Raw genomic sequence first — 22,175 nt, 5'->3', positions numbered from 1 at the left:
TCGTGGTAATTCGTACTATTGCTGTAATGAGCTGTTTTCCTTCTCTTACAAACCTTTGCTTGGTGCTTCGTGATATTACAAAATATCTGCATATAATACCACCTACTGCATAACTTTTGGTAAGATTCTGCAGGGATGTGGGCTTGGTTGCCTGCTTCTCGGTATTCATGTCAGAGAAGTGAAAAAGTATGAACTCCTTGATAGTGAAATGCAGTGAAAAATGAGTGGTGTGCTCAAGAAGTCATGAGAAAGGTCAAGTTATATGGTGTGATGTGAATCAAATGGCAAGGTGAGTTCATTTGCACCATGTCATACTAATATGCAAGCTTGTATATTATGAACCAAAGACAACATGGGTCACACATGATGTGAGACCATATCCCAGAGGTCACTGCTGAAGATCTCAACATAGCAGCAGATAAGGGAACAGAATTCCTGGTGCAGGGATGAATCAGAATACAGGACCAGGCATGACACTAGCAGCTGGAAAGCTTCATCCAGTTTAGCATTCACAATTTTTCAAAGGATAAAGTGGGGAAAGAAAGCCCAGGAAAAAATAAAAGCAAAAAAGTAACCTGAATCTTGGAAATTGAAGAATTTGAGCAGCTTAATTTTAGTTAGTTTTCCAAAAGAAATACTATTAAAGAGAGGGCTTCCTGGGAACATAATTTTTATACGAGAGGTCTCTCAAATTTACTGGGAAAAGGTCTTGACAGCACTCAGTTACTGCAAACTAAAATTAGCCAAGGTCAGGTATACTTTCTAAAATGTATGTTATAGCTCAAATGGGTATTAGAATCCAGGTGCCACACTTTAGGCTTAAGTTACCCAGCAACTGAGACTGCATGGTTAGGCACCATGGTGTCATTACCATAACGGTGATGATACTCATTGAACGTAGTCATATTTTCCCCATTACTGCTGCTTGGACAATGTGGAATCAGCATGGCTCTTTGTTTGTGTGTGTACATTTTCACCTCAAGATTGTACTTTTCTCTCAAAATTTAGATTAAACATGTACAGTAATGGATTTCTAGAAGATATATGTTCTTCAGAGCGTTCAGGTAATCCCTAACATAACATCTGAATACTTTTCGTATCTGTCAAGGACATACTTTTTATTGTATGTAATCCCCCATCTGTCTACAGCCTGTTTGGTACAAGCAACTGTAAAGCCTGGTAGTGCTGGAACTCTTGCCTGATTTTCTTCTACCTGTCTGCATGGCAACCATTACTTTTGAGACTGACGCCAATAAGAATCAGCAGCCACATTAGATATAATGCTACACAGTTAAGATATCAATGAGGTCCTTGCACAGAACATACACATTTCATATGTGGCGTGTGTCCCATATTCAGCCTGTTCATAGCTTGTGTTTCTTGACATGCACGATGCTTGGAGGCACCTGCACTAAGCTCTGGTAACAGATACAATAGGCTGAAGCCAGCAATCACGGTGGCTAGAAAGCACAAAGCAAAGCGACAGGTTTCCTACTGATTCTTGGATGCAGTAAGTTGTCCCATACCTGGCAAGTGGCAGGCAAAAGTCGCAGTATGAACCTCCCCTCCCCAGTTTAAAGCTTGACGACAATTCTAGCAATGAGCACAGAGTAACTCTTACTGGGTTTTCAGTCTGGTTGATTCCAATGAGAAATACGAGCTCAGAGAAGAACAGGGCAGCCACCAGGTTTTTGTGGATACTGTGCAAGTTGGAACGTAGTGTGCGGATCAGGACCAGCAGTATGAAGGTGATCAGCAAAGCCACCAGTGAGATGGATACGGTTGTGTAGGTGACGATCTTCAGAGGAAGCACCTCCCCATTCTGTAGAAGGAGATTGACAGGAATTCTGTGAGATTTTTCCTTTTTCTTCGTACAATAAAATTTACTCCTTGGAATAGCAATGTTTTCATTACTACTGAGCCAATGTACAGATCTGCTTTAGGACCAACAGAAGTGGATGATGCCACCTCCTTAATCACTGTACATATTGAGTGTGTATGCGCAGCACTCAGACGGTGCATCAAGCAGGTAAGAAGCTCCTTTCAGCAGACTGAATGATGGGTGCTATCAGCATGGGGCAACACACTGCAACATGGGATCAATCCACTGACAGTGCTCTGAGTCATGCTCAAAAGTTCAAGCTCTGGATCAAAGCCCTTGAAAACCAAAGCCCTTGAAAAAACAAGCCCTTAAAACCCAAAGCCCTCGAAAGTCCTGAGCCTGACATCACTGACCTCTCGTTTTGAAATGTCCATCAGGACGGCAAAGCTGGTTATGTGGTTGCACTGGCAAGCGATATGGCTCTGGTTTCTGGAAAACAGCTCACATCCTCTGGAGGACCAGGCACCTGAACCACCAACCCTGTGTGGAGAAAAGGGATTCCTGAGAGCCATCCTCTGACCTCCCCTCACCTCCCACTGCTATCACTCTCCAGGACAGCTCTTGCTCCACAACCAGAGAGGACTGTAAGCACCAAGACAGAAAAATTTATAGCTGTCACCTGCCTGAAAGAGTATCATTAACTTAAAAAGCTTTCAGCTGAAGTAGTTTCTGACATGACAGCTGGCTTTGCTGGGTTTAGAACAAGCTGGTTTGAGTTAAAAATATTTCAAGATTGCTTTTGGGTCAGTGACTACAAAAGCAATATGGGGAAGTGACTGCACAGAGCAAACTGGTTGTTGAAAAGGTAAAAAACAACAAAACCACAGAGAAATACATGTTTTTTGGTCATCTCTATTTCCATATACCCAGACACTGCTTGCAGAGCTCTTATATGAAATATGTTTCAGCAATAACGTGACTTCGTTATAATGTTCCTCTGAAAGGTACACAAGAATGGGTTAAAACCAGTGAATGATATTTCATATTTGGAGATCTCTTGTACTAACACTGTGCAGCCTTGGTTAATTCCAGTGACTTCAGAAATTATTTTGTATCAATATTAATTATTCTATTCTGAAGTTAACGAGTAATAAGAATAGTCTTGTAGTTACTGAAAGAGTTTTTAATTAGACGTGACAGGACATCTTTTTAATTCAGCAATAAAATATTTGTTGAGCAGTTTTAGTATCACTTTCTCTTGAAAAGTACTCACTTCTTAAAAACTCTTTCATTACCTGCAGTTTAAGAGCTGCTTTTCAACTGTGGCTCTAGGAAGATGTAACACACACAATGCCACTGAAGTTGCCAGCAAATAGCTAATAGATGAATCACCTGAAAGCTAATGAGTTATTCAAGCCCATACAATGTTTAAAAATTTATGAACAAGGACTTGCCATTCCCTCATAATTGGCAGAATCATCTGTACATACAAGCAAATACACTACTTCACATGCAGGCGAATGGAGAAGTTTATTACTGCAAACAGATTTCTGTTGCCTCTTTGACCCCTTCAATGATATAATCTCCTGAAGCTTTTGAACAGGACGCAAACATTTCCTCGGTTAGTTTGCTCCTTTATTTCCAGCAGAGGCTATTGCCTTTTAATGGATTTTTCTGCAGGTTTACTAGAGGTTTTGCGTTACTAAGAAACAAGTTACAGCTCTTCCTCTTACCCTAAGCATACAACATCATCGTCTCACTATATACCTGGCTTTATGGTTGGAAATTACATTATATATGTAATAGTTACAATATTGTGAAAGCATAGCATGCAGAGTATGTAGTGATTCTCAACACATTTTCTTTTGTTTTATCCACACCCTTGAAATACCTCCAACAGGACTGCGCTGTTTGCACAATGCAATAAACAGAACACCTATGAGCATATATAGGTCTTAACATTTTTCACATTTTAAAGAAAAACATATCTGTATCTTTAACTTTGCTGAATACAAGAGACCTAAGTGAGCCATTATCAGAATATTTTGTCTTCTCCCTCACACATCCCTCCTAGAGAGTCAAAAACTCCCTCCTTAAGTTCTGCTTACGTAGCATGATTTCTTCCTAACAACTGGAAGAAGTCTAAGGACCCAAAGAAGGTACTTCCTCTCTCTCAAATTCTGCACTAAACCAAATGAAAACACATGCACAATGGTTGATGGAAAGAAAGGTAAGTTGCTTCTTATCAGTGTAACTGTCTTTGGGATGACTTTTGATTCAAAAATTTAAGATTCAAAAATTTATAACCTTTACCCACATAACTTTACTTGCAAAACCTTAGTCCTCCCTTTTACCAGCGTGAAAACCTGGGTTTGCAATTTTATTGCACTAGCCCTGGCTGAGGCACTAAGGGCGGGTGCCTGCTTGCCATATACCCTGTCCAGTCACTGGAATAAAACAGGAATTCAATCATCTCCTGGAGATACCTCCAAAAAAGAGGGCATGGGGCAATGAGAATCCTGACTTATGAACCTCAGACAAGCCACCAAAAAAAATTCAGGCTCTGGAGCTGGCTAGGCCTGTCCAGATATACATCTGTGGGCAAAAACCAGGAGAAAATACAAGGAAATGGTGAGAATTATTATTTCTGGGAGAAAATGAACCCTGCAGAGAGACATGACGGCACTGTGCTTGCTAAAACCACATGGCTAATCCTTTGTTTGAGGAGTTACGATGATTATTTTCATCTTTCTTAGGTTGAAATGACTACATGGCTCTATTCCAGCAGAAATCAGTTGCCAGCTGAATGAGTAAAAAGGGTTTTTCTCCAGAATTGTCTTCCTGTGCAGAATTTGTCTGCTACTGAGACAGCTGCCACGCACAGCTCTAAAGCAAGTAGGAGACATACGTGATGGAGTGATTCCAGAAGACACAGACAGGCTTTGTTCTCTCCTCCGTTTCCAGCATGGCATACTCCACTATGATGGGCTTTTCCACCAAGTTGGGAGGAAGCTCCTCATCACTGTGAATAGCTGTGCTCACTACAGGAGTGTTAATAATAGGGCGATTTGGCAATCTGCAGAAGGAGAAAAGTAGCACAGTGATCTAAACATTCAAATGCAAAGCACTGATTTGGTAGATTCTGCAAATAAAACATTTCCATTTGCTTCCACTCAGAAAGCAAAGTAGATGCACCATCAACCTTCCACACAGCTGTGTTTCCAAAAGCTGCTGGCACTACTGACACAGTTTGCCAGAGGAGGACAAGAGACCATACTGCAGTGACAACTACAGCACAGATGACATCTGGTCTGTATAAAAGCAGCTCTGTCTCCCTGCACACTCAGAGCAAATGGAAGAGGAGATCTGCGCAATTCACACACGGGTTTGAAGTTTACCTCAAGCTCCTTCGGTCAGGATCATAGTTTTCAGGCAGGAGATGTCCCAGGGATCTGTATATGATGACCATGGCAACAGTACGATGTGTTGAGTCACCTGGGTGTCGCTTCTTTCTCTTTGCAAAAGCACTCTCAGGGCTTAGTGCATCATCGTTCCCCTTTGAGGATAATTTTTGATTTGAAGGCTTCATCGTAGGCACTGCTACGGAATTAACACAAATATTAAATTCCTTCAACACAGCCTTGGAGCTACCACTTAAACTGGTAATTCTGCTTTGCAAAGATTCAGAGCTGTTACTGTTGCTATAACTCCAGGCTTACACAACTGAGGATGTTTCTAATGTTATATTTGCTATTTTTAATAACATTTTAGCACACTTCATAGCTATATCAAATAACCATTGAATCCCGAATAATCATTTAGTCTAGCTAGAAAATATGTAATTTCTAAGCTAGAAGATCTGTAAGTATATAAATACTCTGTGCTTGATTTAAGGAGAACACTGAAACACAATGCATGCTATTAAATTGCATGTACCTTATATCTGGCAAAACTAGTGTTATGAATACACCAATTGGTCAAATGGGATTTCTCTCTGCTAATTCTGCCATATAATGAGCTTTCAGTTTCTTAAAATCCATATTCCCCTTTTCTTGATAGGAAAGATACAAGTCATACAATCAGATGCCCTTTTTCTAAGGAAAAAGCCATAAAGCTGTATCAGCTTATTAATTATTATGTGTTATTTTCACAAGTGTCGCTATTTCCTCATTTAGAGGATATTTTTCCATGATACATGTATAATTACTGTACTTTGAGTTACTCTACCTTCCCTTGCCCAAGGTAACTTGTGGTTTCTCTCAGCAATGTCAGAGTACTTCAAAGACACTGGGAAGCAGGCACTTCCCCATGTATTCCCCCTATCACCCATCTCCCTGCACAGCTCAAGACTTTGTTGTTTAGTTCTGACAACATATCTCTGCTCCCAGATTTGGGCTCTGCATCTCTTTCACCACTTCCCTCCATCTCTGCAGGGACCAGGGGAAGGCAGCTGTGGGGCTGCAGGCTCTGGTGGGGGGGGCGTGCCCATCCTATCCTGGTGGGAACGGAGGCAAAGCATGTCTCCTGCTTTCACAGGGCTGTGAGCGAGACCTGACAGACAGGTACAGCCAGTTACACAGCCCCCCACCGCGTTCCCACTGCTGCCAGCAGGCAAAATGCCTCCGAAGTATGCACAGCTGCTCCATGCCCAAATAGTGTCCGCTTGTGCAGATGGTCACCCTGCTCTCACACAAGTACCACTCTAGCTTCGCGAGGATCAACCATGATCCTTAGGAGCTAGTCAGAATTGCCCTCCGAACGGCAGCAAAAGGGTTTTACCTTTCCTGTCTGAAGGTCTGAACAAAGTATCGGGGAAAACAACAGATGACTCCAGATCTCTCGGATAATCTTCTTTAATCTCGTGAAACCGTGGTATTCTAGCTCCCGTGAAATTAGACTTGTCAAAGATGTCAACAGCAATAACTGGGGGAAGAAAAGTGTTTCCCATAAAACTAACTAACTTCAATGCTTTCAAATAGGATATTGAGACACAATGAAACATGATTGAAATGTAAAATGCCTGCACAATGCAGAGAAGAAATTTAAACCCCAAAATACAAAGTGCAATTTTTCTCAATTAATACCTTAAATGACAACTAAAAGCTTATGTGCCAGCATTATATTACATTTATCAAATTATACATTTATTTTGCAGTCAAAAGGAATTCACAAGACAGTATCTCCTATAGGAAAACACATTAGAAATATATAATCATAGAACCACAGAAATGTTTAGGTTGGAAAAGTCTTTAAGATCATTGAGTCTAACTGTTAAGCTAACACTGCCAAGTCCACCACCAAACCATGTTCTTAAGTGCCACACCTACATGGCTTTTAAATACCTCCAGGGATGGTGACTCCACCACTTCCCTGGGCAGCCTTTTCCTGTGCTTGACAACGCATGTGATGAAGAAATTTTCCCTAATATCCATCTTGATGTAGATCACTTTGTTGTACTTCTCCAGCAGCAGCTGACTCTGGTTTCACAAAGGCCTTTCTCTGGCCAGAGCTTCTCTGTGTGCTTCGTGTTCCAATTTCAGACTTGCTTCTTCTAGGGAAGGCTAAATCTGCTGCTTCAGAAATATACTTCTACATCTGTTAAACTGCACAGTCAGCCAAGCAAAGGTAATAACCTGCATTTTACCTGGGACTACTTAGTCCTCCAGTTCTCTGTTCTCCACGCTAGCGGTTCCTCTCTAGCTCACCTCATCAGCTCTGCCTGTTGTCTAACTGCCAAAATATTTAAAAGCAGCTGAGTTGGCTTGATCTTTTCCATTTAAGAGAAGTCATTGAGCGCCAATTTACATGTTCCAATAAAAGTGAAAAGCTGGAAGTCCTGAGGGTAACCCTACACCGAAAGCTGTGATCCGCTGCAAGTTTCTATATGAAGAAATATCCAAGTTAAGATCTGCAAATTCCCATGTCTATAAGTAACTCCCAGATGAGCCATTAGGAAACTCCATTAACACCAGGTTCACCTGGAAAAACTGTTCAAAAGAAAACAGACCCCTTTCTGGTCAGAGCCGCCTCACCCCTCCCAGGATAATGCCTTTTTACCCAGGAAAAGCTAGCGGAAAAAATAATGATTCATAACCTGTAGGAAATCCTGATTTTGGCTTTCATCTCAGCTCAGGTTGGTTAAAATGCTGAGCATGCCTTCTTCTGAGTGTGAAGAATACTTTAAAAGTGTGAACATTTTAAAAGCATTTTGGTCTTGACAGTCCTGAATCAAAAGGAAATACTGCAGGTTTGGTTTATTAAACAGAAACCAAAGTGTTTCAGTTTGGCTTAGTTCAACCATTATCTGACGCCCCTGGAGTTGATGCAAGACATTATAAAGTTTGTAGCATGATTGTCTCATGCCTTTGCTTTTTATGCCCTTGTGACTGTGCACACGAAGCACTCTCAGGACAAGTAGTAGGCAAACCTAAAAACACTTCTTGTATTAATGGGTGTAGTTAGGAAAATGAGACAAGCTTTTGGGCACATAAGCCCTACTTTAGATCTGAAATAAAAGCAGCAGCTGGAAAAGCTGAATACAAGTTCAGGCTGATAGTAATTTCGAGAACCTCTTAAGGAAAAACCATATGAACTATATAGCTATGCTGCTTAGGAGCGACCTCTGAAGGTCTGACCTGCTCAGAGCAGGACTATCACCACCACATGTTCAGCTCAGACTGTTAGTACCTGAGAAGAAAATGAAATAGAGGGGGCAGGGAGAAAATGGGGAAAGAGGCACACCAGGCTATGGTTGCTGTGCTGCACTTGAACGTGTACCACGGGCACATCTGTGAAGTATATCATAGCTCTGCATGCACAGAAGCTGCTATTTTGGTTATTGGAAGAGCACTGACTGTGATAGGTGGGAAAGGTGTCCTGGTACATCTGATGTTTCTTTCTCAGTTTAGAACCATTCTGGATATTTTGGACCCCAAGGATCTTGCTCTGATGATGGGTTTTGCAAGCCTGGAATTACTATAGAATTTGATTTCTGGGATAGGTTCCAGCCTAGGAAGGCATGTGAAAATCAGAGGTATATGATCAATAGTAGGGTTCTTTTTGGTTTTGTGTGTACTGCAGTAATTCTTCAGGTGGTGGTGGTGTGATTCTTTCAAACCCGTGATTTACTGTGTTCAACTGTACCAGGTTGTCTCAAAAGGCATTACCTTTCCTTACGAACTTTGTCCTTCCCATCATCTGTACACTACTTTGGCTGCAAAGAAATGCCACAAGGGAGCAGTGGCACTGCCCAGAGTGAAAACAGATCAGGCATCTCCCAGGAGGCCCCCATGGCAACTGAGAGGTACAGATCAAGGCTCAATTGACTTGAAATGAATGCACTGAGTGGGCACCACTAAAACAAACAGCTAGAACCTCTTCCCAGTACATTTTTAAAGCTCTAATACCAAACGGCAGTCTTCAACACAGGTACTCACTGATGTTAGGGGTAACAATGACAAAAGGTCTCATGTAGGTTTTCTTCATGTTCTGGGCCACGTTGTTGAAGTATTCCTCATAGTGCCTGAGCAGGTGAGCGGTGCCACCCTCCGTTCGCTGAATTTGCTCCCAGTGCTCCTTGTTGCTGGGGTCCAGTAGAGCACTGCCCACTTTGATAATATTCTGAGAAACAAAGCACAAGCCTAAACTATGCAGCAAACAGAGCGCTGGGTTCCAAGTGAGGAATATGGAAAATGATTGGCATTATGGCCTCAGGTGAGTGTATAATGAAATACTTTAATGCACGCATGTTCAACTGCAGCCATATGAAACTATGCACAACAGTTACTCACCCTGAGGTTTGTTTTGTTACATAAAGCAAATCCCTCCAAACTTTTTATGAGCAAAGTAAGTCAAAATTGGAGGCTGTAAGGGAACTGCCTAATTTCTTTCCCCTTTATGACAGGAAACCTAGCAAGAAAACACAGAAGGAAAACCTAACCATGTTTTCTTTGTCTCTGAGAGAGACAAGGAAATCAGAGTGCTTGGTATGTACATTGAAGAACTCCCCCAGAGAAAAAAAGTCATATGATAAAAATCAAAAGAAAGCCCTAAATAGCAATATGGCTTTCTCTTTTGTTTTGATTACGCTATTTTTTAGTTTTGTTGATTCCTGGATAACCAGAACAACTTACATGGTGAAGAATGGCAAGAACGAATATTAACTTGCATATACAAACTTGCAAATACACTTTTATGCTGCTTACAAGTGGTGTTAAAAAGTTCTAGCTGAGGACCTGCCCCTTCTGCCTTTTCTTAGAAGAATATGCAAAGGGACCCTGAGGCCGAATGGCAGAAGACCCCAAAAGAGAGTGTTAAATGGCTTAAATGGGAAAGGTGCTGAGAAGTTTTTAATCTTGGTGAACATATGAACTACACTGATACACCAAAACCTAATTCCTAACCAAGGTAAGATTTGCATAAATGATGGCAGGAATTAATCTGCTCAGCTCTAAAACAGCCAAGGCAAATACTTAGGCTTCCTTTAGAAGCAGACAGGGAAGATGCTATATTCTTTAGGTACTGTCTGAGGTTGCAAGCATGAATCTGAAGTAAAAGAGGTTGCCAGTACAACTGCCTTTATCTAGGGTGAGAAGCACGACATGGCTCCCCAGGAACGCACGAGACACATGCTGTACTTGGCACCAGGCTTCCTCCGTGTTTGTGAATGTTATTTATATGCTTTTTGTTATCTATTTTTCAGACTTCTCCTTGAGACTATTAAAAAAATAATAAATCCTTCTCCCCTCAGGCTCCCTCAGCCTGGGATGTTCCCTCCTTTTTCTCATGAGCTTTACTGATTAGTTTTCAAATTCCTGACCTATCCTAAAAATATTTAGGGAGTTCTTGAAAACAGCGCCTGTAGGAGTTTCAGTGCCAAGCACAGAGAATAATAAATTAAAGCAGAAGTTTCCAAACTGTTTTTATTTGCTTATTGCTCTTATTTTTACTTAACAAAACATGCTAAAAAGGATGTAAACGGGGGAATTCATTCACCCCGCAGCCCACAGGTCAAGTTTCTCAGCACAGTGTCTCCATAGGAAAGAAAAAACTATATCTCTTAAAACCTGGTGCACCTAAAACGTTAAATGCGTCAGAAGTTCTCCACTCTCTGTTGACTGTACAGCCTGAAGGACTGTCTTAGCTACATTTCCTCCTGCTCCCCCACAAAGAGAGGATGTCCTCTCTTTGTGCAGCTTGGCCTTGCACAAGGTCTTCAAGTTCATCCTGAAGCCTGCCTGACCTGGCTGGTCCTCCTGGAGTACTGTGAGCAGTAAGTAGGGTGTAGCTTGCCTTCAAAGGGAGCCAGATCATTTCTACTAAGCACAAAGGACATTCTTGGCCCATGGAGGGTCGTTCCAGCAACCCTAAGCTCCCGGCTCTGCTGGCACATGTCCAGAAGGATGTTCTAGCTTGGACTCTGTGCCGTGCCATGGTTGGGATCTTGGAAATAGTATTGGCAAGCATGGACAGCAGTACCCTGCAGTACACCTGGCAATGAAGAGTGCAATACGAGCCTGATATGGATCATCCAATTTCACGTTTTCAGACCACAGAAAACTCCCAACATCTTCCACATCTCACATTTTTCCACCACAACTACGTGTTTCCCCCAGACAGGGAAGGGTCTACAGCTTCTACAGCTTGTGCTCTAGACCTGGCCAGGTCTTTGGTAATAACTGGGTCTTCTATGAATGCTCTAATTAGCAGAAGCCCCCTGGTATGTGCCTGAATCACTTAAAATATCAATATGGTAAGCATGTCTTTCAATGTACAAGTCTTTAATAAACATCACTCAATTGTTTCCACACTGAATTCTAAGAAACCTTCAAAGTCAGTAAGTGGCTCAGAGTTAGCTCACTGTACATTTAAATGAAAATGATCACATTAGGTATGTTTTCCAACAGACCTGAACATGGTACAGAAAGCTATTTTATCCAGGAATAACACATCAACCTGATTATTTTCATTTGGGGAATTTTGCTTTTGGCTGTTACTGCGATAACCAGCTCTCCATTCTAAACTGAGAAGCCTGACTCATCTGTGAAAGAGATTAAGCAATTACATGATATTCACTCCACCCTGGTCAAAGACAAATTTAATTATCCATTGCCATAAAACTTTAAAGGGGAACTATAAAGGTTTAGCACAGTATACAGTATTTCTTACCTCATTGAATTCCACGTCTCTTGTGGCTGCCAAGTCAAAGCCTTGCTGCTGGCTCTCATACCGGAGGACCCGGATCATCATCTGGTAAGCTGTCCTCACATCGTTGCCATACAAGCTGTGCGTGTGTTTGGTGGCATTCTGCAGCACTCTCACAATCCGTATGGTTTTGCCTCCGTCCAATTTGGTCTCATTGTGGTGTAACTTCTCATTCTGAATCAGAGATAAGAAGGAGAAAAAAAGACAATGATGGGTCGGGGTTCCTTTTTTTGTTCTAGTTACAAAGACAATCATCATTTAGTGATTTTTGGCACAAAGGAGTTGTCTGATCAAAATGGTGTTTGTCTAGAGAAAGGGTTGACAGGACAACTCAATGGAAACTGTAACTGAGAGCCAGAAAAGCACACGGATCCTGATGGGAAATGAGGAGGTTCAAGGACTCGGTCAATAGATGGAGTGCAGGGATATCAAACTGGAATCTGCATTGATGAACATTTACAAAATAAAGGCAAAACTGAGAAAACACAGCTTACCATGATTTTTAGATCCACAAAAGTGCTGGTGGTACAGTTGAAAAGCTCGGGAGGCAGCCAGCCCTTCTCAATGTTACAATGGCGAACTGCGTTTCCTAGGAGAAACAGTGCATTAATGGTAAATAATGTTCTGAATTGTGCTGAATAAATCTTCATAGGTTTCAGATATCCTGATCTTTCAGATTTCCCACATTTTCAAGTTTCTTAGAGCTACGCACATATATCACTTTCCAAACTGGGGATTCCTGTCTGAATCTTCATGAACTGTTTTCCTCAGGCTTTAAAGAAAGGTTGTGGCAAGCTTCAAGATCTCCAAACTGCTCTAAGTCTTGCTGCCCTAATGTTCTCAAATGTATTCAGCAATGTATTTATAACAAATCTGAGCAGGACTGTGCACTTCCTCAGTACTTCTGAATACATATCCCTGCTCAGATTTCTGTGCAACAGCCCATATAGGAAGACCTCCCGGACAAATGCTGTCTTCAAGTCAAAACATGCTAGCACGTCCACACACTGCGTGCCGTAAACACTTCAGCCAACATGTATAACTGCCTTTTGCCAATTGTGAATGGTCCGTGAGGAGCTTACTTTTTAATTTAGCCTATTATTTAATACTATTTGTCAAATCATTTTAAAATGTGACTCTTGGCTGCAGAGCCTTCATAGGGAATTGTAAATTGTCCCATTCAAAATTTAGATTGTGTCTAAGCCATTTAATTACTAATATCTAATGAAGAATTGCAATTAATTGAATACTACCTAATTATATCATTTCTCTTCCATGATTAGGTGAATACAATTAAGCCTCAGGTTCTTTATCTGAATATTCATTATTACAAAGCTTACTTTTTTTGAGTGTTCTGTAAAATTCACTTTAAATGAGCAGTTTCTCCAAGTACCCTTGCCTGCTTGCCTATTTGCTAGAAGAGACACTGGGGTCAACCACAAGAACAGTGCAGAAAACTTAGTCTAATTCAACTTTATACAGTTTAATAATGTAAATAATCTTTACTTACATAAAGTAATAATCAATTCTATCTCCTAAAATCCTCAGAACAGGAGCTTAGTTGACCACACACTCACTTCCCCACAGTGATATTTTGGGAAGTCACATAATCACCTATAACTCATTGAGCCTGAGGAGCACTTGCAGCAGAGATTTAGCAGGCTCAAATCTGAGACAGAGGTTTCAATTCCTACAGAACAACCTTTGGAAAAGATAATCCCAATTTCAAAATGTGATAAATGTTTTTAGGAGCACACAAAACAGGCTGTCATTTGCTCGCTGTACAAAACAAGACAGCTCACGTGCTTTATGAAAGGCTTTTTTCAGCCGCCTGACTTATGGGTTAGAGAAAAGATGTTGGGTGGAAAAACACAAGTTCTGCTGTAACTCTTAGCTTTATTAGGCTGCAACACTAGTAAAGCAATCATTGCATAAAGGATTCTCCTAATTTTATCCTTGCCCAGAGGAGCTGTATCACCAAAGAACACATACAAGTCCACAGAAACTAAAAGTTACGTGCAGGAATTGCTTGACAAACACAAAATTGGACTGTTTTTCTGAAAATATGGATATGTGTTTATCTGCTGCACTTTTGTATTTATTTACTGCTACTATTTTCAAATGTATTTTAACAGTTCTTTAGTTTCAGCTAGCTAAACTTGCCTGCTTGCAATATGCACGAGCAACACTGTAATCTCCAGACCCAATGAATTAATGCCATTCCCTATGTAGACATCTTTTCACTCTTTTCTTTTCCCCTCAAACAGGTATGTAGATCAAGTGGTTAATGTTTTACTCAGGGAACTTACCCACTGATCCTTTCGGACATGGCACGGCAGCTGGCTGGCCAAACTTGGTCTGGGGCCACCAAATACCAGCCTCGAACGCTTTGGGACAGCCATTATAAATTACTGAAAGCAGAAAAAGAAATGATAAAATTTTGCTGACAAGATAAAAATCACAACAAGGGAGATATTTCAACCTGCCTAAAGGACCTTCCTGTAATTCCCAAGCCCTGTCAGGATACCTCTCCTCTGCAGTGCCTTCCAAACTGCAACCCGTCAGTGGCTCCTTATCCAGCAGTGTGGGCAGACAGGTACAGGCAGAGGAGAGCCCAGGATGATTATGGGGTTCTGGATTTTGGCTCTGCCTATCTCTGCCTGCTCCTTTATTGTGGGAAACGTTTCTCCTTCTTTTCACCCACGCACTGTGGTGAGATGGCTGCTGCAGAAGCTTTGTGCTGATCACAGGAGGAGGGTGGGTGGGTGGGTGGGTGGGTGAGAGGGTGGGTGAGAGGAAAGGCAGGATGGGCAAGACAGGAATGAAAGGTAGAGGGCACCAGGCACACGACACAGCCTTTGTGGGCAGCAGGTGTGAGGGTTCTCTCCCTCCTCTTCAGCTGCAGCACAGCAATTCAATGCTGCACTGGCAATGAGCTCACGTTTCAAATAAAATTGGGATAAGCTTGCTTTATTCCAGTTTGATGAAAATTAAAGAAATACGAGCTTTCTTCTTTTTCCCCAGCCCCCATGAGTCATAGTGGCACAGACTTAGGAGAGGGGTGCATGTTTAGGCTGCTGCAGCTCCCATTGTCCCTGCTGGAAACACTCCACTGGGCTCACATGCACCCTTGGGTGAAGCTGCATTCCCACCACAGTGCACCCTTCCCCTGCCCACTGCTAGCAACTCAGATCCTACAATTAACTACAGCCCCACCGATCAGCAGCGCTGGCTACACCGGAGGTACCTTCACAGCCCTTTGTGGTAACTTCAGCAAAAGGGTTGTCACAGCGGTTGCACTGCCGCCCGATGACACCGGGTTTACAAGGACACTGTCCTGTCTCCATGTCACAGGCACGTGTGTAGGATCCAGATGGGAAGCAGTCACAGGGGTAGCAGGCGTCACTGCTTTGTGGCTTGTAGTAATTTGCCTAGAAGAACCAAAATGATAGACACAAAGTATTTGACTTCCATTGCAAACTGCTTGCGTTTCTGAAGTCCTGCTCTAGCAGCATGTGCATCATAAAAAGGGCTAATTTTACCAAGAGTGGGATAAGAATGTTATTAATACTAATAGCAAATGTATCAGCTGTGGGAAGTGTGCTGTGTTTGCCCAGGCAATGCAGAGAGGCAGAGCTGAGCACGGGGGGATGGCTGGGCTGCCCTGCACCGCAGAGACCTGGTCTTCGGACCACCACTTGCAGATGGGGTGAAAGGCTCATGTTAGTCCTCATGTACTTGCTGCCAGTGCCCAGCAAATGTATTATTCTTGGAGGACCTGCAGTTTTCTGTGCTTTGCAATTCTGCTCTTGTATGGTATGAGCAAGCCAGTACAGAAACTTCTTGCACCGTCCACTTGTGTTTCACGTACAGAGTGGAAAGAACCAATGATCCTGTATTCCAATCCCATCTGTAAATGCTTTTGATCTGAGGCGTTACGCGATTACACAAGAGTGTGGTGCTGGCACCCCACTGACTCGATTTAACGCAACAGTTGCTGTGTGTCCTGCTGGTATTTCAGAGGGGAGTAAGGGGCCAGATTCACTGCTGCTGGTCTGCACTGGACCGGCTCCTCTGATGTCATTCAAGCCTGTTGTAAAACCTATTGTGAGAAGTCCTTTGTAAAACCTTCAGGAGGGAGGTCCCTCCCCTCTGTCTCCCTCTGTCCCTGCCTCTCCACAGCAAATTCCTCTTAAAATTGACAGAGCTGGCACTGAGGAAATGATTTAGCTTCTCATTTACCTCTTCCAGCTGGCCTTTTGCTGGCCATTGCAGAGGGCAGAGCTTCACCCAGCTGGCCCAAGCTGTTTCATGGCTATTACTCACTTGTGATACACAAAACACCACCAGCACTCCTCTGCGCTCTGGCCTGATCTCCCTCGATAAACCAGGCTGCACTTCAGAGAGATCAGAGCCAGGCTTCCATCCTTGCAGTTTTGCTTTCCAAACGCAAATAAGATAAGAGCTGCACAGTACGATTTTGCAAAGGGTGGTGCCAGCAAAATGTTTTAGGTAAAGATTAACTACGCTGTGCGCATATATGCATGATACAAAGCACAACTGTGTGTACTTTGTCTCAGATACTCTCTTGTTGTAACTATTAGTGGTATTTTTAAACTAAAGAAACTTTGACTAAGGACTGGTTTCTTTTGCTTACCTTGCAGCGGCATTCTCCGTTGGTCTTATTGCAATCAGAATCAAACCCTTTACTGGTCTCACAATTACATGGGCCACAGATGGGGTTTCCCCACCAGCCTCTGGGACAAGGCAGGTCAATCCTATAAAAAAAAGTCAAACTGAAAGCAAGTTCTTTCAAACTTCCTCTCAAAAGATGGGAAAAAAGAGCTTTGAGCCAAATTGGCTCATAGAGTGCCATGTGTCTCACTGCAGCAGCCAATGATAGATACATATATAAATATATATACACTGTAATAAATGCAAATAAACAGTATCAGTGCTACAACCCCCTAGAGGGAATGCGCCTCTGAAAGTTTTCAAGGCCAGCTCCTCTTTATAAGGAGTATACATCTGTATGAGCAAAGAAAGTGCTCTTTCCTCTGGGAGAGGGCGATGGGGCCCACGCTGACTAGTGGAAATGGTCCTGGTCTCACCAGCCCTAGTCCTCCACTGGGGAAAGCACTGGCTGGGACAGGCTGGATGCTGGACTGCCCCTTTTGGCTTGTGCTGGCGCTTGTAACAGCTTGGGCAGCTGCATGCAGTGCTGAGCCCATGCCCTGTTTTACCTACTGCTACAAACAGCCTCAGGATGCAGCTCCCTAACATTTTATATCCCACCCCTCACTCCCATAGACTCCTGTCCCAGCCCTGCCATGAGCAGCAGTGCTTATCCAGCCTGTGGGAAAACCAGCGCAGGTCCAAAGCTGGCTGCAAGCTTACCCTGTTAAAGAGAAGTCACGACTTTCTGCCAACCTGGCTTTCTCAGCCAGCTCATTACAGGGCCTGAAAAGCCCTGGACTGCCACTGGGGAAGACATATGGTTGGAGACATAGAAGAGAGACGGGTGGCAGCTTTGATGCAGATTATGAATCAAAGACTGTGATTCAGACTATGAGTGGAGAAGCACAGCTCATCAGAGGTTGTGCAGCAACCCAAAAGCCACTTCTGTAAAGGATAACCCTCGTTTTTGCTGGTTCTGTTTCTTCTGGGTGAGCTTCTGATAAGGTTTGTCCTACACATGCCCCAACACCAATGCTGGTAAGGAGAGCTCTGGGAAGCGGCTGGGGCAGCAACCAGGGTCTCTGCTAGCTGGAAGTCTTTGTCAAGCAATACCCTGAAAGTCACACTGCTGATGTTGAGTCTGCGATCAGTGTAATGCACTGGTGAATGTAAGGAACTCCCTCTCCGCTGCTCGTTTTAGGAAAGAAAAGCTGTTTGCCATCTGTTTCAAAGACCACAGCTGAATTTTGTTTATAGTAATAGCTAGGTTTGTACTTCTATGCTTTATAATATGAAAAACCACAATGCTGCACTTGACATGATGTTAGCAGATAATGACAAGGGACAATGTCTCTATGTTGCTAATCCAGAGGAATGAAAGATTAATTGGACAACAGCACAGCCAACATTTGCCAGCCCACACAACAAAGGGCAGAGGAAGAAGCTTGAGGGTTTTCAAAGGGAAGGAAACATCACATGAGCTACTCCTAAATGGATAGACAAATGCACTTCATTTGCACATCATGAATGGCCCATATTACAGTAAATCAAAGCACCGCCTCTGGGATAAGGCTGGTTGCTGAATGCTTATCTGAGACCAGGAAGCTGGTGACGAGGGAATCTGCACGTTTTCTCCCACACAGCAACAGGACATAGTCCTCCCAGACTGTCCAGAAGAGATGGCTTTTTGCCAGCCCAGGGACTGGACCCAAACTGCAAAGCTGTTTTGTCTGGCCACAGGCCACCTAATTGGGTGCATCACTGTGTGTGTGTGCTGGGGGAGCCAAAGGAGAGACACAGAGCAAATTCAGGCCAAGTCCACCGCAAGGTACAAGTCAGATGTTGTGCTGTGTAACACAATACAACTGGTTGAGCCCTTGAGCTGCTGGTGAAGAAATTCAGGCCCTGAATATATGGAAGTTTGTTTGGTATCTGGGGAGAGAGCTCAGCAGTGCTAAGAGGCAGAAAGCCTGCAAATACCATCCACTATGAATATTCAAATCGTAACAGGAAAGCTAACTGAAGCAGAAAAGGAAACAGGAGGACTGCTGCTGCCTTAGGAGAAAACATACCTGGAAGGATGAAGAAACCAAGAACAAAAAAAATTCTTACTTGCTCTCGCAATACTGTCCATAGTAGCTTTGTCCACATTCACAGGTGTAGCCATGGGACGAGCTGGGCTTGTGCACGCACGTGGAAACATGCTCACATGGGTTCAAGTTACATACATCAACACAGTCTCTTCCAAAGTACCCTGGGGAGACAAGGTCATAAAATTACAGCAACCATTGTAATTTATGATTTGCATGTCTCCGAAAGACCATCTATTTTAAACTTATACACTAATAACACTTCTTCAATAGTCAGCAGATTCCCCCTGAGATACTGTCAGAAGGGAGGTACTCTTTTCCCTCTCAGCAAAAAAGATAGTGGGCGGCTCTTTTCCACAGTCTGTTAACATGCTTGAGGCACCCTTGTGCCTTTGGTTCTCAGTTTTATATTCAGGGCATGTGTTACAAATAGTTTTGTATTCTCTCCCTGCGTGTATGGGAGGCGACTGTGCTGGGTGCTGACAGCATGTGCTGGCTACATGCACTAAAACAGAGAAAACATTCAAAGTATCTTGATTAGGATGCAGGGTGTGAGACTGAGACTCAACAGCAGAAAAGGCTGGGAAAGAAAAAAAGAAAAAGGAGAGAGATAGAAAGAAAAGGGGAGGTACATGGAAAGAGCCCTTTGGATCAAAGACCATGTTTCTGTTGAATTGATATGTTGCCTAGAATAAATGATCCTTAGTCCATGACTGCAGTTTCAAGGGTGCTACTGTAAGACTTAGAAAGATAATACTGATTAGAAGAAGAAGAACCAGAAGATGAGCACTCTGCAAGCATGCTGCTGCTGCTACTGCTCTTCATCCGATGAGTGCATGGAGATGTGATCCAGCTCCTGGCTGAGTGCCTGGGATGGTCACTGGGTTACCTGGGTCACAGACGCAGGAGTAGCTGTCCCAGTCGTCACTGCAGTAGCTGTGCTGGGGACATGGGTTGGAATCACAGGGGTTATCCACTTCACAGCCCTCCTTCACGTTGATCTTGATAGCCTGTTTCATGTTGAGTGTAGCTATATTTGTAGATGTCTCTCCCATTCTTACACCCTGGTGACAAAAGACAATTGTTCTACAGTTACTCTTCACTCAGAATACAGTACCATGTGTTTCACTACTTCATTAATCCATGAGGGTACACTTTAAAGAAACATCACCTGATGAGCCAAACCTAGATTTTTTCTTAGATGCTGCTCCCCTGTGTAAGATTTGTACGTGGGACTGTGGGTGGACTTTAATATTTTGATTCTTAGATATTTTAATGGAGGAAACAGAAATGTTCATGGATGGATGAAAAAGAAAATCCCCCATTTTCACATGGCTATTTTCTTATATATTCAAAGTTTGTTGCTACACTTTTCATTTCATACCTGCATACAGCCATAGAATCCCTGCTGAACAGAGACTTGGTCTCCAGAGACACCTCCCACAATGATACTTTTCATTTTAAGTCCAGGCAGTTGATTTCCAATCTGCACAGTGCTCTGTTGAGGAAAAGGATAATCAGTAAGAAGAATCACTATCATCCTCTATGACACAATCTACTTTCTAGTGACAGTCAAGCAGTAGCTGACAGTATATTCAAGAAGAAATATCAGAGTGGTGAGGAGCTAGACATCTGAATGTGGCTTTTTACAGACTTGTTCAGAAGATATTATTAGGCTTAGTAAGTTAATAGAATTTTATTAGACAAATCACTGCCCACAATCCTTTATCCTGCTTTCTCCTGAACACACTTCAGTAGTGCTTAGTGGCAAAGTTATGATGCTGCCTTACCTGATACATCCCGTAATCCAAGGACATGACAGCAAGGTACTTGATGTCTTTACCATCTTTAGCACTCTTCAGCTCTATTAATAAATGATGCCATTCCCCATCACTGACTCGTGACTGGCTCATCTTCAAACTAGCAACCTGGCTCAGGCCACTGTACACTTCAAACTGCACATAGTTGTTCAATATCTGTTGAATAAAAAAAACCCCAAACATGCCTATTTTTTGCTACATATTTGTATTGGATGCTGAAGAGAGCAGAGGGCAAGATAATAACATTTCCTAAGACAACCCAAAAGAGAAAAAAGCCCGAACAGCAGAGAAGGGAGCACTTGCTGGATATTCAGACTCTAACTTGCCCTACTGACAAAGAATCCCCAAACCAATCAAGAGACACACTTGTTTGCATCTGTATTAATGCATGCTACTACCTCTGTTTAAAAAAAAAAATCTTAAACCAATGCATCTGAATTTTACACTGATCTTATGATCTCTGTAAAAGGCTGAAGAAATCATTTCTATTTACTGATGTGCATTTTAGCTGGGTGGATGAAGCTGGGTAGGTCATGTGGTCATACCCACTGATGGTGGAGAATTTCTTAAATCTTTTCTAATCAAAGGCAACCACACTGTTACCTGAATGTTGATTTTGGATGCAGTCCCAGCATTGGCTTGCATTAACATGCCATTGACTTTCCGGGTTCTGAACATCAGCCCAATGTACCATGGTACCGAGATGGTAATGTCAAGGTCACTCCAAATAATAATGCTTTCGCCACTGAAACGCTGAGGAGAAGGCATTGCTGTAAATAAAGAGGCAAGAGAGAAACAGTTTATATCCATCAGGACAAAGGTTTAAAGGAGAAATGACGCTATGTGGTGTTGATGGCTCAAGGTAGCTAGTCCCTTGTCCACTGAGCTATTTTTAATCCACTATGGAGTGAGAGCCAGTCTAGGAGAGTCACTATGAAGCAACTGATAATATTGCAAATTCACAACCTACCGTTGTTGTGGGGCGGGCACCTAGTTTTGGTGCCTGCACTCAACAGGCAGCACCCCCACACTGCTGTGGCATTACACAGGTGAGGGATGTTCCTAGAAAGGTAAGCTCAGGATCTCTATCGATAGTCCTGCTGATGAGTGGGTGGACAGAGAGGAAGTATGAGGGCAACAGTTGTTGCAGATGTTTTCAACATATCCTTGATTACCTGCTTCTAATTAACAGATTAAACACAGAGGAAAAGGCTGGGAGGCAACAGGAAGTATTAATTAATTATAACTACTCTAAGGTCAGATTATTTAGCTGTCTCAGCTATGCAGCCTGTTCACAGGGAGAAAGTTTGTGTGGAATTGCCTAGGTTATCTGCCTTAAATATCTCAAGGTGGCAGCTGAAGAGTTGCCTGCCCTCTTCTCTAACCTTGCACAAACACAACTCCTACAGGTAGACACTGATGACAACCTTCAATGGAAAGCACTTTGCTGATGCAAAACAAGGGAACACCCACCCTTTGGGCTTTTAAAGTAGCTACCTCAGGTAACAGGAGCTACAGTACCACGGATTAGTTGATGCCACTGATCAGGAGCCCAAATTAAGC

At 42.8% G+C, this 22,175-nt stretch overlaps 1 protein-coding gene across 7 annotated transcripts in view; it reads right to left on the bottom strand.

Annotated features, from left to right (window-relative positions):
• Positions 1–22,175, bottom strand: part of CELSR1 (cadherin EGF LAG seven-pass G-type receptor 1) — a 164,971-nt gene that overhangs the window by 19,854 nt on the left and 122,942 nt on the right. For 5 of the 7 annotated variants that reach the window (XM_065665404.1, XM_065665415.1, XM_065665435.1 and 2 more), the window contains exons 9-24: positions 21,216–21,382; positions 20,583–20,768; positions 20,177–20,290; positions 19,682–19,856; positions 18,815–18,956; positions 16,683–16,803; positions 15,273–15,456; positions 14,335–14,436; positions 12,520–12,614; positions 11,990–12,199; positions 9,259–9,442; positions 6,602–6,745; positions 5,221–5,422; positions 4,731–4,898; positions 2,236–2,362; positions 1,622–1,822 (exon numbers count right to left, since the gene is read on the bottom strand). In XM_065665404.1, coding sequence (XP_065521476.1) covers positions 1,622–1,822; positions 2,236–2,362; positions 4,731–4,898; positions 5,221–5,422; positions 6,602–6,745; positions 9,259–9,442; positions 11,990–12,199; positions 12,520–12,614; positions 14,335–14,436; positions 15,273–15,456; positions 16,683–16,803; positions 18,815–18,956; positions 19,682–19,856; positions 20,177–20,290; positions 20,583–20,768; positions 21,216–21,382 — 2,522 coding nt within the window. The remainder of the gene's footprint in view (positions 1–1,621; positions 1,823–2,235; positions 2,363–4,730; positions 4,899–5,220; positions 5,423–6,601; positions 6,746–9,258; positions 9,443–11,989; positions 12,200–12,519; positions 12,615–14,334; positions 14,437–15,272; positions 15,457–16,682; positions 16,804–18,814; positions 18,957–19,681; positions 19,857–20,176; positions 20,291–20,582; positions 20,769–21,215; positions 21,383–22,175) is intronic. The other 2 variants (XM_065665464.1, XM_065665445.1) reach the window with 1 other exon arrangement.

The sequence above is a fragment of the Lathamus discolor genome, chromosome 1 (assembly GCF_037157495.1).
Source record: "Lathamus discolor isolate bLatDis1 chromosome 1, bLatDis1.hap1, whole genome shotgun sequence".
Lineage (NCBI taxonomy): Eukaryota > Metazoa > Chordata > Aves > Psittaciformes > Psittacidae > Lathamus > Lathamus discolor.
This window is presented reverse-complemented; position numbering and strand designations above follow the sequence as displayed.